This window comes from Etheostoma spectabile, chromosome 1 (assembly GCF_008692095.1).
Source record: "Etheostoma spectabile isolate EspeVRDwgs_2016 chromosome 1, UIUC_Espe_1.0, whole genome shotgun sequence".
Taxonomy (NCBI): domain Eukaryota; kingdom Metazoa; phylum Chordata; class Actinopteri; order Perciformes; family Percidae; genus Etheostoma; species Etheostoma spectabile.
Genome location: NC_045733.1, coordinates 5349448 through 5367449, shown reverse-complemented (window position 1 = coordinate 5367449; position 18002 = coordinate 5349448). Strand labels below are relative to the sequence as shown.

General features: G+C 39.9%; 1 protein-coding gene across 2 annotated transcripts; it reads left to right on the top strand.

The window, feature by feature from the left end:
- The first annotated feature begins 253 nt into the window (after positions 1-253).
- slc38a7 (solute carrier family 38 member 7) lies at positions 254-17702 on the top strand. Of its 2 annotated transcripts, none has more exons than XM_032506045.1 (12): positions 254-344; positions 3467-3786; positions 4707-4760; positions 6004-6148; positions 8302-8446; positions 8563-8661; positions 8801-8858; positions 8981-9095; positions 10879-11026; positions 11382-11581; positions 11676-11727; positions 15690-17702. In XM_032506045.1, exons 2-12 carry the CDS (start codon positions 3532-3534, stop codon positions 15787-15789), a joined length of 1371 nt encoding a protein of 456 aa, XP_032361936.1. In that variant the 5' UTR covers positions 254-344; positions 3467-3531; the 3' UTR covers positions 15790-17702. The 2 variants fall into 2 exon arrangements, with proteins under 2 accessions (XP_032361936.1, XP_032362025.1); XM_032506134.1 differs by having other exon boundaries at positions 255-344; positions 3344-3786.
- Positions 17703-18002: the final 300 nt, after the last annotated feature.

The window sequence follows — 18002 nt, the reverse complement described above, 5'->3', positions numbered from 1 at the left end:
ATAGAGGAAAGATCTTTTCTAATGTGATTTTTTTTAAATATATATATATATATATATATATATATATACATGAACTTCTTTATAGTATATATACATACAGTGTGTGTGTGTTCATATATGTGTATATATATGTATATATATATATATATATATATTTATATATAATTTAAGCTAAGTAATTTGCTCCTACTAAATGGAGGAGGCGTATAAATGCCGAGAACTACAATACCTACAATTCCAAACAATAGTCACGTGACAACGTGTCACATGCTCCTCCGCATTCTACTAACTGCCAAAACAGACGGGTCATTCAGTCACTATCTGGAGACGGTTTAACACTGAAGGTAACGTTACTGTTCTTCATTATCAGCATTTATCTTCTACACATCACTACACAGCGAATATAAATGATGTAGATATAGTTAAATGTGTAGAACCGTTTCGTAAAAAAATAGCTTATTAGTATTTTGTACTAGCTAGCCGTTTGCTGGGTGGCTATTGTAGGGCACAGATCAAGTAACAATGGGGCGAACAGCGTTGGCAGATGTTTTGTTACGTTAATGAAAAGAAAAGCAATAACCTAATCACACTTAAAGCGGGTTGTTAATCAATATCTCGTGTAGGCAGCTGAAGGTGTGTACTGTGTGGATTAAGATAGCAGTAATCTAAACGAAATTGACAACATCACAGATTTAAAACATGTCTGTACATGCATGTTTTAGCTTTGATGAGCACTCTCCCTTGTAACCCAGTAACTTTGCTTTTACCCTTTCTTTTGCAGTTTCTGTAGACATTGTTAAAACTTATCAGTGATTTATAATGCACCGGTGCGCGTGCCAAAAACTGATTGACTGCCATAAACTGATTTGTCCGCGGGAGCGCGCGCATTAAGGCTGTATCGCACAGTTTCTGTAGGTCCACAGCTGCATTTCTCTGGATTAAACCGTCATAACGTGCAACTACACAAAACTTTTTGTCCGTGGAAATAGGAAAGGTATATTTTTGACGAAATAATCACTATAATGACCAAAGAAGTGTTTGCTGTTTATAGAGTAATCAGAGACAACAATTACGTGATTTTAGGCAATAATAGAAGCCTAATTTTTTTTTCCTGATGGAATAGCCTATGTACGGTAGGCCTATGTAGACCATCCATAGTTTATATTTGGAAAACGGACTGTAGTAACCTAGCCTGTAATTTAAACGGTTTCCTGCTGGGTTACATAAACTAAAGTATCTTTGTATTGTAATTATGCATACGACTCTAAATTATTTTACTTGATCTGTGCCAACCAGTCCAGTCATTTTTACCAGTTGATATATAGCCTATAACTGTAGTTTTCCATATGCCAAAAAGTGATAGCAGCTCCTACCTCATTACTGAAAGGTTCTTTCAGTTTCAAAATGATTAGATTTCTTTCATTAGGGTTATATTTGACAGATTGTAGCTCACTAAATCGTGTTTACCTGATGAAAAACCTTTTAAATGGCTGATATAACCAGTAACATAGTTTTTCGACTTGCCAAAAAGTGAATACAGCTCCTACCTAGTCGCTGAAACGTTTTTTTTCTGTCTCAAAATTAATTATTAATATTTTTTGCCAACTTACTTAGCTCATGTAACCATAAAACTATATACACTTCAGTTGTCCTCTACCTTAATTCAGTATATGCACATGCTTTTTACATATTTGAAAGTACTGTTTGTAACCATAACACATTTATATTTATTTTAATATTTTATATTCTCTAGTTTTAATTACTGTTTTATATGTGTGAATGCACATCAATATTGCTACTTCATTTTCGTTGTACTCTCTCAATGAATTCTTTGTCACTAAATCCAGTGGAACAAGTTAACATGTCAGGGTTTTCAAAGCAAAAAAATCATCTAATTACTTTTTACCTAGATTGGCTTGTATGAAAGGCTAACCTTCTTCCACTTGTGTTTTATTTCTAAGACTCTGCCAAAACATGCATATCAGTATTAATGGCAGCCAGCTTAATAGTTTAGCTGTTTGACTTAAAGCTGTTTCCTTTACAAGTCCCCGCTGTACACTGTTCAGCTTATTATTAATTGAACTGACGAGTCTAACTCAAAAGCTACCATGTCTTGCTTGTGTGAAGCTTTGCATTCTTTACAAAGTTAAACTGCATGTACTGCTTCAAGTCACACACATTCCTGAAATGTAATTTCTTCTATGTTCCTTGCCTTCCTTATCTGTTAGCATAAGATAGAAACAATTTGGGGAAACTGCTCATCCAAACTCTACAGATAACCTTTATATACTCAAAGATCATGTGGGTCATAGTATGCAGGTTTCACATCAACCAAAAACTTAAAAGCAGACTGTTACACAATGGACATTAAAATTGTTAAAGTGCCCATATTATGAAAAACCTTTCTGGGATTTGGGGTGTTATTTTGTGTCTCCGGTGCTTCCACGTGCATACAAACTTGGAAAAGAAAACTATCCATGGTGTTTTGAGTGAGATACAGGTTTCTAAATGTCCTCTGCCTTCAGTCTCCAGGTGAGCTGTTCAAAATCTGCACGGCTTTCTACGTAACTAGCCGAGCCGAGGTGGCTAGCTGTAGCTTGCTAGTATACTAGCTCATTCTCAATGGCAAAACACTGCTACAACACACACTATTTCACCATAATCTACAATAGAACTACTTCCATGTCCCTGTTCTGCAGGTATTCCACAAGTGCCCCTCGTTTAGAAGAAGTCTCCCAGCTTATCCTGCCTTGGACTGACCAAAGTAGGAAAAACAGTAGCCAGCTGATATTATCATTACCTAGCTACTGAGCATGTGCGACTCCCAACAAAGATAGTATAGTAGTGAGATGTCTCACTCTGTAGTTAAAACAGAGACCCAAAGACACAGGATGAGAAGAGGATCTGCAGCAATGTGCAGTACAACAAAAAGTGGTGTTTTTTTAAAAATGAAACCATGTAAACCTATTCTGATACAACCTCAAAATACAACTATGAACCTGAAAATGAGCATAATATGGGTGCTTTAATAAAGGTTAATGTACCTTGACTTTCCACATAATATGGATTAGGTTTAATTGTTTATTGAAAATTTCAGTTTATTCACCAATGTTATTTTAAATTAATATTGTTGGAAACTGTTTCTTCCTAGAATACCGAGAATAAGTGCTGTGCTAAAAGTGACTCATGTATTTTAAATGTCTTAACAAGAATCCAAACATTAAGACAAAGAACTGGTTTAAACTAATTTACATGTATCTTTATATGATATCAGCACTGTGCATGGTCAGATTGTATATACAGATGTATAGTATCTCTAAATACAAACACCATTTCATTACAGATTACTGAACGGTTTCACCATCATACTGACACTGGTGATAACTTGGGGAAAAACACCAGCTGACTTTTGTGAAACTTAGGATATTGCACTTTTCTAAACAACATTTTCTCCACTTGGATCCAGAGAGTTGGAGACAAATTTGGTGGGGTGCGTGAGGCTTGGCAGTTCAAGCTACAGCCTATTGACTCATGGCGATTAACACCGATGTCGAGGACTGGGGCGGTGTTGGGAGTAATGACTCTGGAGAAAGGGCGTGGCTCTTGCAGAGCCCCAGTGTGGATTCTGTCCAGCATCTTGAGACCGACCAGAGGGGGAGCGGAGGCGTGTCATCTTGGGCAGCGGTCTTCATCGTAGTGAACGCAGCACTGGGAGCGGGTCTACTCAATTTCCCTGCAGCCTTCAACATGGCAGGAGGCGTGACGGCAGGAGTTATGCTTCAAATGGTGAGGAGAGCCAAAGTGAGGACCTTTCCCCACTGCATGAGGCACATGCTCAGACTGTATAATGTGATAAATTGGGCTGCAACCTACGATTTTAATCAGTATTTAGGGTGTAAAATGTCAAAAGAGATGACAAATAATTATCAGATATTACTAGAAGCCAAAGGGATGTCCTAAAACGGATTACTATGTCCACGAACATATACCCTCATAAAACTTTACAGAGCAGTATTAAGAAAAGATGAAAGGCAACACATGGTGTTTTACTTTTATTGTTGACTAAAATTACTGTTCAATTATCTAAATAAGAATCTAAGACTTGGTATCGTTCAAAAATCTTCAATACTGATACCAATACCGTGACTTTGATACCAGTTCCTAAACAATTTTTATTTATTTTTTAATACCAATTTTATAAAACAAAATTAATTACAACATTATGGCACAAATCTTTTGATTTATTTTTCAGCTCCTACTACGTGAGCCTTGTCTCTGTGCCTAACGTATAGTTTTTCCTGCCTGCCTCTAGGACGGGGAACGTTAGGCAGCGAATCAGCAGCATTATTAGATCTTGGTAGAAGCATGATGTGTGCTCATTGGCTTACTGACGCTGATGATTTACTCCTTAGATATTAAAATTGGGTATTGAATGACAAGGCATATTTCGATACTCAAGATTCAATCAGTCAATTCGCTCGGTGCCTAAAGTATTGAATTCGGTACCCAGGCCTATCTAAGACTGAACCTGGCTTTGACACATGTGCAGGCCCACAGAACTTACTCGCTGCTTTGCACTGAATGTTAAAGCAGACAACAGTTGACAGTCTGAAAGTATTTTCTGTGTTTATGTGACCAACACAAAACTGCCTATAGACAATATTATTAGGAACTATAACGTGATGCTTCCTGTTTCTTTGTTTCAGTTTATGCTGATCTTCATAATCAGTGGACTGGTGATTCTGGGGTACTGCTCCCAGGTATGTCACTACAGGACCGTCAGATTCTGACTTCCTGAAAGTCTTTTATTTCCATCTCTTACTGTTCACTTGTTTCCGTGTTCTGAAGCCTTCTAAAACGGACTCCTTTTCTTTCACATGAATACTTTTCCTTCAGGAGCCTTATGTAATAACATTGTTTTGTGGTTGTATTCCTGACCAAATGAAGTGTATTGCACAACAATTCAGACGTTCACTTCCTGATGGCTCAGACTTCTGCTGACATGTTAAAAAACATCTAAAAAAAATCTGCCATATTCAGCTGCAGGATGAACTTTGTCTTAAAGCATGTGGTAACATATGAATTGCTGATGAGTATAACTGACTGACCGTACTTAGCAGCCAAAACCCATTACTTTCTCTAAAACCATGCCTTAAAGTATAATTACAATCAGCCATAAGGCTCCTGCTGTAGCTATACTTGTGGAGATTTTAGACACTAGTACATTTGATCATTTTTTTTTAGAGTTTGCACCTTATTTGGACTGTTGCTTTAAGAAGAGCTTGCCAAATCATTGGATTATTATTATTACTATAATTGTTTTTAAACCTGTCAGCAAAGAAAAACAGGATGAGGCTACTGTGAGCACATTATTGACTAGGAGTGTTAAATTAATCATTGCATTGCGATTGGTACCTAGATGATTCTGTTTTGCAGTGACAGACAACAATCAATTATTGCCTACCAATTTAGCTTGTTGTTTTTCCATTTGCTGCTGATTTTGGTTTTGCCTTTTGCCTGCTGCGTCGGGCATCGAGTAATGAAAATCGGCCATCTCAAGGGGCACCATTTAAAAATCTCACTTCACGCAATTGGATAACACTACGACCAATCACAACAACACACAGGGTGACTTGTCTAGAGCCTCATAAGCTTAGCTACCAGCGGAGTTAACTGGTAGATTAAACTGTCGTCATCTGTTCAGCTCGCCTCTGATACGTATACATCGATGTGATTGGTACAGCTCGACTAAAAGGGTATAGTTAATGAGCAGCATTACTCGATGCCAGAGTAACACGCTAAGCAAATTCAAATTGTACTCTCGTGAGAACTCTGGATTTCCAGAGTATCAGTTTACCCTAATTCAGATCTACTTACCCTAATAAATATCTTTATTATGTGCACCATCACATCAAGATGGCCAGCAATTTAATAACTAAAATACTATTCCAACACATTTACTGCTGAATCCATGTCCACTTATTATCTGTCTGGTTCCTTCAGGTCAGTAATGAAAGCACCTATCAGGAGGTTGTCCGAGCCACTTGTGGGAAAGTCACAGGAATCTTATGTGAAGTAGCCATCGCTGTCTACACCTTTGGGACTTGTATTGCCTTCTTTATTGTCATTGGAGACCAGCTGGATCGCTGTGAGTATATTCACACTGAAAAAGTGAATCAAGCCCCCGTGTTTCTGTCTCAATTTATGAGATTGGTTAGACAATTTTTGATCTTAGTTTACGTTTTCCTTAACCTCTAAAAGTTAAAAATGGGATTTCACATATCGTAGCTTTCTATAGTAATTTCGTATTGTTCTTTCACCTACAGTGGGGTTCGAAAGTTTGGGCACCCAGGTAAAAAATTTGCATTAATGTGCATAAAGAAGCCAAGAAAAGATGGAAAAATCTCCAAAAGGCATCAAATGACAGATTAGACATTCGTATAATATGTCACAAAAAGTTAGATTTTATTTCCATCATTTACACTTTCAAAATAACAGAACACAAAAAAATGGCGTCCGCAAAAGTTTGGGCACCCTGCTGAGTTAATACCTTGTACTGCCCCCTTTGGCAAGTATCACAGCTTGGAAACGCTTCTTGTAGCCAGCCAAGAGTCTTTCAATTCTTGTTTGAAGTATCTTTGCTCATTCTCCCTCACAAAAGTCTTCCAGTTCTTTAAGATTTCTGGGCTGTCTGTCACGCACTGCTCTTTTAAGGTCTATCCGTAGATTTTCAATTATGTTGAGGTCAGGAGATTGTGAAGGCCATGGCAAAAACTTCAGTTTACGCCTCTTGATGTAATCCACCATGGATTTTAAGGTGTGTTTAGGATCATTATCCATTTGTAGAAGCCAGCCTCTCTTTAACTTCAGCTTTTTCCCAGATGGCATCAAGATAGCGTCCAAAATTTGCTGAAATTTTATTGAATCCCTTTTCCCTTTTGCTCGTAAAATGTTCCGTGTGCCACTAGCTGCAATACAACCCCAAAGCATGATTGATCCCCCCATGCTTAACAGTTGGACAGAGGTTCTTTTCATTAAATTCTGTGCCCTTTCTTCTCCAAACTTACCTTTGCTCATTCCGGCCAAATAGTTCTATTTTAACCTCATTGGTCCACAGAACTTGTTTCCACAATGCATCAGGCTTGTCTATATGTTCATCTGCAAACTTCAAACGCTGATTTTTGTGGAGAGGACGTAGAAGAGGTTTTCTTTTGATGACTCTTCCATTAAGACCCTTTTTTGTACGAGTATCTCTTTATAGTGGAATGGTGTAGCACAACTCCAGTGTTAGTCAGGTCTTTCCGGCTGGATCGTGCAGTCAAACGTGGGTTTTTGACTTTCTTTTCTCACAATCTTGCGAGCTGTTCTGTTTCATATTTTTCTTGGTCTTCCAGATCTTCCTTTACCTTCCACTGTTCCTGATGACTGCCATTTCTTAATTACATTCTGAACAGAGGATATTGGCATCTGAAAACGCTTTCAGATGTCTATCTTCTTATAGCCTTCTCCTGCTTTGTGAGCGTCAACTTTTTTCAGTTTTCTAGACAACTGCTTAGAAGAACCCATGGTACTGATTGTTGGGGCAAGGTCAGATGAGTCTGGGCATTTAAAACCTTAAGATTAACATCACCTGGTCTTCCAGACAAAGATTGAGAACTATCCAGGACCCTGTCAGGTAGGTGCATGCTATGAACTCTGCAGGGTGCCCAAACTTTTGCAGATGCCTTTTTTTTTTTTTACTGTTATTTTGAAAGTGTAAATGATGGAAACAAAATCTAACTTTTTGTGACATATTATATAAATGTCTAATCTGTCATTTGATGCCTTTTGGAGATTTCCATCTTTTCTTGGCTTCTTTATGCACATTAATACAAATTTCTACCTGGGATGCCCAAACTTTCGAGCCCCACTTTACAGTTACAGTACATGGCCTTTGTCCTGCATTTAACTGTGACCTGTGTGTTTAGAGTTCAAAGGAAGATATCTAGTAGTAGTCGTATTAGTGTGTAGCTGATTCATCCTTGACAGGGGCAAAGAGCATCAAGGATGACACTAAGCTTTTTCTCTCATTAAATGTGACCTTCGTGACTGACATTTTTTCACACTGGGATGCTGATATTGTAGCAATCCTACTCCTTAGGAGTTAATTAATTAATGGAGTGGTTGTGACTTTATCTACTTTGCTAAATCTCTTCAATGTGTACTGCCCTTTACAGTTAACTCCCACTGTGGCACTCTCAACTCTAATAGGGTATATATGGTTATACTGCCTCCTTCTGACTATCCATTTTTGTGTTGCAGTGGTGGCTGCAGTGGCTCATGACACAGATGGTACTGTCAGTGGCTACTGGTACACTGACCGCAAATTTACCACCTCTGTCACTGCAGTCCTGATTATTCTTCCTCTCTCCATCCCCAAAGAGATTGGCTTTCAGAAGTATGCCAGGTACAAAACTTTGTCACACACTCAGCACAATTTCTCACCAAGGCTTAAAATGTGGTTAATGTTTTCTTAGCTTTTACTTTGCATGATGATCATGTTTAAGTTGTTCTTCATCTTAGTGCACTGAGTGTGATGGGAACCTGGTATGTGACTATCGTGGTCATAATAAAGTGCATCTGGCCGGATAAAGATGCGACTCCGGCATACATACCTGCCAGGTGAGCTCTGCGCACACAACAGTTTTTTCAAAATGTTTGACTAATTACATTTGCATTGTGTCCACCTGCTCATTCAAACAAACATTTGCATCCTCGTTGTCATGCTTTGCTTGACTTGCTAAATAGTTGTTTGTTACAGTTCTGCATCCTGGACTGCAGTTTTCAATGCAATGCCTACTATATGCTTTGGTTTCCAGGTATCTCTTCATTTGTTATCATTAAACATCATAAATATCTATATATTCCATTCTTTTGACCAGAGTTTGAAATTGATGTATTATTTTTGTCCTGTCTTCTTTGTCCTGATCTCTTTCTACAGTGCCATGTCAGCTGTGTGCCTGTGTTCAACAGCATGAGCAGAAGAGAGATTAAACCTTGGGGAGTAGTAGTCACTCTTAGCATGATAATCTGTCTCTTCGTTTACACTGGAACAGGTATGCGTGCACTTGTTACTCAATAATGTACCTAATAACAAAGTCTCGCTTTGCCAGACCCTCCTCCAGAGTGCGCTGAAGGAGAGTCTGGCTACTCAACATAGCATACGGGGATGGGAAAATGTGCTCTGGTTTATTGGGATTTCTTTAAACCAATCTCAATTGTCCTGGGTGGAGAAAACCTGCGGTGCCGCTGCAATTTTGGCTCGGAAGTAACTTGTTTTGTGAAAGCATGTTTACGTTTATAAGTCGTTTTACAACCTGATTTTCACCAATTGCGGAACGGCTGTGGATCCGCACCAGAATGGCGGGAGAGTCAGTAGGTTTACATTAAAGTCAATGTGTGCATTTTCACTGACTGCGGAGCAGCTGCTTTCCGTCCCAGCTCCGGCGATCCGCATCCCTCCGGAGCATATACCTTCTATTTTTGCTGGATGCCGGAGAGCTCTGTCACTACCCAATGTGAGTCAAGTGCAGATGTGAGTTGCGTAACTTTGTGCGACAAGTAGCCTACAAGATGCTAACAAGAGACTTCTGTAATGTCAATACAATAAAAATGGACCTATATAGTTTGTTTGATTGCCAACTTGAACAGAAGTGAACAAAAGCTGTCACTTGAATGGCGTCTTGAGCTAACGTTAGCAATCAAACCATCATTAATAGCTAAAATGTTTTTTGAAATTATTTCCATCTTCTGTTATTGTCTAATGAGAAAAGTTTATTTCATGGATTTCACAAATTTTCAGTATGCCGTGTTATGCCGTAAAGTTTAAATCTACGGCATGCCCAACTCACATCAGGTAGTGACAGCTTTGCAGCAATTCAACTCAGGGCAGATTGTGCGGGATAGAAAGTCAAGGGGGTAAGCCTCTCCTCTCTAACTGTAGCTCCCGTGGCGCCATTTTAATGCTACAAAGCCATCACCTGCAGTTAGCATCCCATTGACTGCCATTCATTTTGGCGGCTGCGTAGTAACGCCTAGCCATCACTGAAAAAGTGCTTCTATTTTCCTTCACTGGTCTCCATCCAGAACGAGATCTTTTGGTCTATTTCTTTAACTTTTTTTACGGAGCCATAACGTGAGCTACAAGGTAATGGAGCCTTTTATAAATAGTCGTGTTTCTTTAGAAATGAAAAACTGACAAATAGTCTTGAAACGCTTCAGATGTAAAGTCATTCACTGTCAAAGTGGCGCCAAAATGAATGGCAGTCAATGGGATGCTAACTGCAGGTGATAGCTTCGTAGCATTAAAATGGCGCCATGGGAGCTACGGTTAGAGAGGAAAGGCTTACCCCCTTGGTATTGAAGGACGGCGGAGCACGGAGCCGAAACGCATTGGAGCTGATCTCCAGCCGTTCAACAGTTAGTGGAAATCAGGGGTTAGTTGTACAACAGAAAACTGGAGTCAATCAACCAGAGTTTAAAATGACAACACAATGGAACGCCAAGGCTACGTTTATCCGGCCTGAATGAGTGAAATCCAGTGGATTTTTCACCGGCAACAGAGCAATCCGGGAAATGGAACGTCAAGGATATAGACTACTAACTAACATAGTAAAGTTATGGTAAACCATCTAATACAATGAAATATCTAGTTTTAAAATCACTCTTCATAAAAGGCTCATGGGTCAGATAGAATGTATATGTAACAGATCTTAGCGATCTTGTTTTGATATCAGCATAAATTGAACTGACATTTAAAGACACCTTCTGGATAGCGCTGTTAAGTCATATGGCTTGTGACTGGTGGTCAATACTTAAATGCTTGTTGTGTTTGATCAGGTGTCTGTGGCTTCCTGACGTTTGGTGCCAGCGTCAGTCAGGATGTGTTGATGTCATACCCTTCTAATGATATTGCTGTGGCCGTTGCAAGAGCTTTTATTGTCATCTGTGTAATCACCTCCTACCCCATTTTACACTTCTGTGGCAGGTAAGATAGTGAAAATATGCATATTTTATTTCCATGCTCTTGGTCTCCCTGTTCAAAGATTTTGAAGTTGCACAAGCCTAAAAAGACTGCAATATGAATATTGTTACCTATAGAATAGTACTGTGTAGCCACGGCCTCATGTTAAGTTACCTATGCCAGAATGATCCAGATCAGTTGCATACAGTGAGATACAAAGAGTTTATAAGTAACACTGGTTTAAGTTAATTCCCAGGAATGAGCCCTGATTGTAAGTAGTACAAAATGCTATCAGTCTGTGATAAAGATGACTTTCCTTTTACGCTTCAGTTAATGCGTCATTTCCTCACCACACTGTTGTAATCATGTGTCCTTCCAGGGCAGTTGTAGAAGGACTTTGGCTGCGTTTCCAAGGCGAGCAGGTGGAGGTGTGTGTGCGTCGTGAGCAGAGAAGGAGGATCCTGCAGACCCTGGTGTGGTTTGTTGTCACCCTCGTCCTCGCCCTCTTCATCCCAGATATTGGTCGGGTGATCTCGCTGATCGGAGGATTGGCAGCCTGCTTTATCTTTGTCTTTCCGGGTAATACTTCCGTCATTTTTTTTGCAAGGTTTCAGATTTCTGCGCGATTAACATCACACTGAAATGTCTATCCAATGTTTCTTTAACTTAACAGGGTTGTGTCTAATGCAAGCTAAACTTTCAGAGACAGACAGCCAAACTATAAGGTAAGATGTTTCTTATTCTTGGCTGTACAGGCCAAATGTTTGGACACACCTTCTCATTCATTGCATTTTCATGACTATTAACATTGTAGATTATCACTGAAGGCATCAAAATTATGAACATACATGGAATTATGTACTTAACAAAAAAGTGTGAAATAACTGAAAACATGTCTTATATTCTAGTTTCTTCAAAGTAGCCACCCTTTGCTCTGATTACTGCTTTGCACACTCTTGGCATTCTCTTCTAGAGGTAGTCACCTGAAATGGTTTCCCAACAGTCTTGAAGGAGTTCCCAGAGATGTTCAGCACTTGTTGGCCCTTTTGCCTTCACTCTGCGGTCCAGCTCACCCCAAACCATCTCTATTAGGTTCAGGTCCGGTGACTGTGGAGGAGCAGCACTCCATCACTCTCCTTCTTGGTCAAATAGTCCTTACACAGCCTGGTGTTTGGGGTCCTGTTGAAAAATAAATGATGGTCCAACTAAACACAAACTGGATGGGATGGCATGTCGCTGCAGGATGCTGTGGTTGCCATGATTTGCGAAGTCTCCTCTTAACAGTTGTTCTAGAGATGTGTCTGCTGCTAGAACTCTGTGTGGTATTCATCTGGTCTCTAATCTGAGCTGCTGTTAACTTGCGATTTGAGGCTGGTGACTCAGATGAACTTATCCTCAGCAGCAGAGGTGACTCTTGGTCTTCCTTTCCTGGGGCGGTCCTCATGTGAGCCAGTTTCGTTGTAGCGCTTAATGGTTTTTGCGACTGCACTTGGAGGCACATTGACTGTCATTTCTTAATGTAACGATGGCTACTTGTTTCTCTTTACTTAGCTGATTGGTTCTTGCCATAACATGAATTCTAACAGTTGTCCAATAGGGCTGTCAGCTGTGTATCAACCTGACTTCTGCACAACACAACTGATTGTCCCAAACCCATTAATGGGGCAAGAAATTCCACTAATTAACCCTGACAAGGCACACCTGTGAAGTGAAAACCATTTCAGGTGACTACATCATGAAGCTCATTGAGAAAACACCAAGGGTTTGCAGCACTATCCAAAAAGCAAAGGGTGGCTACTTTGAGGGATCTAAAATATTAGATTAGATTAGATTCAACTTTATTGTCATTACACATGTACAGGTACAAGGCAACGAAATGCAGTTTGGGTCTAACCAGAAGTGCAATAGCAGTAAGTGCAGGATATACAATGGTTCCGTAAGTGCAAGACATGGATATGTAATGAATAAATATAGAAAAGAATACTATTATAAACAGAGTTTTACAGATGGGTTTGTCCTATGAATACAAAATATAGATAACAGGTATTGTGAGCAAGATTTACAGCTAGGAATTTGGTGGATATTACTATAATTGCAAATTTTTTACAGATATGTGCAAACAGCATAATATACTAATGAAATAAGGTAAAGTTTGGGCAGAAACTATCCGAATTAAAGTGCGGTGGAAAGTAATTGCATATTACAGTTAAAGTACGGTAGTGCGGATGTAAATGTAAACAATTGGTACTGTAATAAATAAACAGTCAGCAGTGCAAAAGAAATGTAAGTAGGAAAAAAGGGGTGTAGTGCAAAAAAAGAGATGTAAACGGGGTTATATGTAACAGTCGCAGTGCGGGTAAAATTTTAAAAATATTGCAGAAAAAAAATGGAGGCGGTGTGGGGGAGAGGAAGTCTGTCAGTATAGAGGGGAGGGGGCGGGGATTGGTTTCAAAAAGAGACAGCTCGGGGGGAAAAAAACTTTCTTTGTCGCTGGCCCTGGTCCGGAGGACCTGAAACCCCGCGGGGGGGAGGGAGGAAAACGTCTGGGGGCTGGGTGAGAGGAGCCCTTTCAGGATGCTGGAGCTCGAGAGAGGGGTTCCCGGTGTGTCGAGGCGGGGTGGAGTCGGTGATGCGTGGGGGGTTTTCCCACCCGCTGCAGTGCGCGTCTGCAAAGAAAACTCCAATACCCCCCTGTTGAAAGTTGTCGGATTTTTTCTTTTCCCCAAAGCATAGAAGTCCCATAGTGGGGGAAAGTGATCTTCCCCCGGCCCTCGGAAAAGAGGCGTGGTGACCCTTTCCTTAAACCGGGGCGGGAAAGGGTTTTGGTTTTGCCCCCCGGACATTTTCCGCCGAGAGGGGATCCCCAAAAAAATGAAAGGGGGGCACGCTCAAAAAACCCATTCCTCGTTTGTGGATGGGCGTGCTTTGCCTTTTGGTCCTTTCTGAAGTCCCCGAGAGCCCCTTTGGGTTTTTGGGTGGTGTTGAGGAGGGGTTTTATTTTCAGTGCAAAATGGGGGCCAGGGTGGATCTCTTCCCTGTAGGCAGTCTCATCGTTGTTGGGTGATGAGCCCAACCCACCGTAGTGTCGTCCGCAACTTGAGAGGGGAATAGTTTCGAAAAGGCTTGCAAATGGAGGTGAAAGGGGGGGAGGAGAAACGGGCTCAGAAAACAGCCCTGTGGTTCACCAAATGTGGTTGGGTGGACGTGGAAACAGTTGGAGGGCCCGTGGGAAATTGGGGTCTGGTTTTTAAGAAAGTCCAAAATCCCAAATTTCCAAAGGGAGGTGGGATGCCCAAAAGGGCTCCAAATTTGGCTTAAAATTTGCCGGGGGTGACCCGTGTTTTAAGCTGAGGGTGAAGTCAAAAAAACAGTATTCGTTTTAAAAAGTGTTTTATTTTTCCAAAATGTGGGGAGCAAAAGAGGCAGTTCCATGGAAAACCCCCTCCTTGGGCTCCCATTTTTACGGTTTGGCGAAATGGGGGTGAGTCCCAAGTTGATGGTAGCAGTCCTTTTGGGGGGCCGGGCCAGCCGTCAAAGAAATTCATTACGAGGGGGGGGGGTGCTACCCGGGCGGGAGTCGGTTTAAAGGGACTTCGGGGTGGAGTGTTTTTGGCCCCTGGCCAAGGACGTGATTTTTAAAACATGGTTTGGGACAGCAGCTTTGGGGAAAAGACAGGTTGAAGAGTCTGTAAAAAAAATCCAAACGAGCTGCTCCGACAGCCCTGGTAGCGGCCAGGGAGGGTTTCGGTCCCGCAGCCTGTGGTGTGATCCTTCAGTGCCTTGCGGGAAAAATTTTGGAGGAGAGTGTGATTGGGGGGGGGGTCAGGGAGGGTTGGGGCTTGGGGGGGAGTTTCCCCGTTTTCTCTTTTAAAGCGAGAAAAAAGTTTTAAACTGTTCAGGAAAAGTTGAACAGTGGTAAGGGGGTGGAGTGAGTGGGTTTTAAATCACTGAGGGCCCGAAAAGCCCTGCCAAAATTAAAAAAGGGTTTTTTCCCGTTATTTCACTTTTGTTTTACCCTACCTTTAATTTCCAAATTTTTCCCTTTATAGTTTTTAGCCTTCAGGGATAAATCTACAATGTAAGTGTAAAGAAAATAAAGAAAAAAAATAAAGGAAGGTTTTGGGCCAAACCTTTGGCCTGTATTGTGTTTGTTCCCTTTTGGGAAATAAAATGATTAAAAGATCCTGGGCAGAAAAAAAAAGTAAATGTCCTTTTGGTCCCTGGGTGCTGCCCTTGCAGCTCCCTTTTCACTTTAGTTAAAAGGGGCAAACACAGAGGATTAATTTTTTTTTTCCCCCGGAAATTAAAGACAAACTTAAAGATGTGTTATCACACTTTTGCCATTATGGTGCAAAAAGCTGGTAGTGTGCAGTGTATCATAGCATGTTTGCTCAAAATCAAAACATTGAGCTAATAGAGAGCTGCAACAATTAGTCAAATTTTATGATTGGAAAAGGAATCTGCTACTATTTTGATATGTTAACTGAATATTTTGATTAATTAATGAAATAAATCAATACATTTAAAAAAAGTTGCTGCCCAAAAAAACGCATACATCTGCCGAGTTAAGTGATATTCAGATTTTGGCACTATGGGAGATTCTTTTTACGTTGACATTTGATTCAGTGTCTAACAAAATGTTTAATGCAAATTTTAATAAACTTAACTTTAATGTTCTCTTTTACAGCTGGCATGGATTGGTGCTATTTGGTGTTGTGATGGTTACAATTGGAGCTTTCATCTTTGGCCTCACCACGACCAACTCCATCTATCAAGACGTCAGTTAAAGGGAACTGTTTTATTGGAGTCAGTGTTTTAAGACCAAGGGGGCTTGGTCCTGTGCTGCTATTCTGAACTACTTGATGGAGAAACATCTCATGACACTCATTTAAAAATTCTCTACGGCATGCCGCATCCCTGCTCCATACTGAGTTAACGCTCCACGGCTCTTTACCTAGTAAGATAGAAGTCAGAGAAAACCCACAAATGCCAAATTACTTCAGACACTTTGCCTTTTACTTTATGTACAGTTTAAATTGCACGTTTTTATAATGGTTTTAACTTTGCACGAAACCAGTTTCTGACAGTCCAGGGGCAGTGACTTCCCTAGTCTCTAGAGGACTCATTCCTGTCCTGTTTACAAGAGCTGAAGTACTTTGTATAGAAAGGTCTTACACTCAAATTTATTTTGATAATGAAATTGTACAAATTTGGGTATTTTAACTTGCATGTCCAAGTAAATATTTCTTAGGGACATGCTGTTGTTGCTATCCCAGTCTGGACTTTGTTGCTGCTGGTGAAAGTTTGTCCACAAATTAATAATTTAGTTTCTTCCAGTGAATAATGTAAGTTGAGTGAAACATTTGCACAAGCAAGGATACTGGATCATTGAGTGATGTGATAAATGCATGAAGGGACAGTTTGTCTTTTTAATTTCCAGTCAGTACCTCCTAAAATAGTTTAAGAGTTTAACTATTTAGGCATTGAAACTTAAAATTACATTTTAAAATAATTCAGGATTGCATTATTTTAGTTTCTTGTATATTTTATAACAGTGATACTATGATGATTTTATAATTGGCTTTTAGGTAAAACTGTATTTGTTGTTTGTAAAAGTTACATTTATGTAAGCCTGCAGGCCTTAACCGTTAACTGGTAGAATGCTACAGCAGTGTGCCTCCCCAAAAACTACAGACCTGCAAGACAAGCAGTGACCAAACCTCAACTCTTTTTAAGAGTGCTGATTTCCAGAGTGGGTTTGAAAATGATAAATCTTTATGAATGTATGTGGGGGGAAAAACTTGATGTAATCTAAGCAGAATTCAGTTTGTACATAATTTACAGAGGCCAACTAGTTAAATTGAGTGTGTGATTTAATTTACTTGAATCGGTTACCGCCACTGTTTAAAGAATGAGAAGCTAGAAATGTAGTTTTTCCTTTTCTTACAAAAACCAAAGTGAGCATTGTCTAAGCTTCTGACAGCACTGTGGGAATAGGTCAGGCAATGTGAGGCTAATAACACACTTATTCAGTTGTATTAAAAATTGAAATTAATCCTTTTATTTTAACCAAGCTGCAAATGCAGCTTACACGTGTAAAATCAGGAAAAAGGTTTACATCGACATGGCAATCAAGAACAAATGGGATTTAACTGCATCACACCTAATAATCTTAAGAATATTAAACATGTTATTTAATTGAGATTCTTAACAGCCTTTTGTTTTATGAAATGGAACATAAGGTGATTTTTCTTTGGACATGAGGGATGGTAAAGGTTAAAGGGATTTTGTGTGCTCCAAAAAAAGCATGATACATTTAGAAGCTACAATCAAAACCGTAATGCAGACTAGTACAAAAAAAGTGTCTTGAAATCATTAATATAAATTGTCTTATGGTTTGGTGTTAAAATATTTTCTCAAACTTTTGGTGCTACAGACACTAGTTTGTGTGGTCATGAGTGAATGTCAGGCGCATTTATGATTTCTGTCTCTGATTTACTGTGTTTTCAGTAAACTACACTTTTTTGCATCTGTTATTCAGAGATCATGTCACTATTGTCTTACAATGAAAACTTTACTTACAAAGATGTAGCTCATGGCAGGTTTAAGTGAAAATACTTAAACCTGTGATATTCCAATAAATTACTACGGTAAAGGCATGTGAATAAATCTGGCAATCCATGTCACTGGCAGTTCAAAACATATATTATATAGCTATACAAGTGAAGTGAGCATTGTAACTTAAAGATGCTCTAAGCAATGTCACGGGTGTTTTAGGCTACAGCATTTGTTGTCACATACAGCAAACATCTCACTATCCGCAAGCTGCCTGTCCCCAGAACACACAGCCCAGGGTCTACAAACGGCCACAAAACAAACTGTGCCCACCTGCACCATGAAGCATACAGTGTTCCAACCAACAAGAAGGATTTGGGGGTGTGGGTTGGGGGGTTAGTGCATGGAAGCACAGGACGGGAGGAGGAGGGAGTGGTGAGCTAGT

Bases quoted from the DNA above. Each gene is read 5' to 3' on its own strand.
- slc38a7 (XM_032506045.1), top strand. From the start codon at position 3,532: ATGGCGATTAACACCGATGTCGAGGACTGGGGCGGTGTTGGGAGTAAT. The intron at 4,761-6,003 runs GTATGTCACTAC...TGGTTCCTTCAG, and splicing joins TTCTGGGGTACTGCTCCCAG to GTCAGTAATGAAAGCACCTA. The intron at 9,096-10,878 runs GTATGCGTGCAC...GTGTTTGATCAG, and splicing joins CTTCGTTTACACTGGAACAG to GTGTCTGTGGCTTCCTGACG.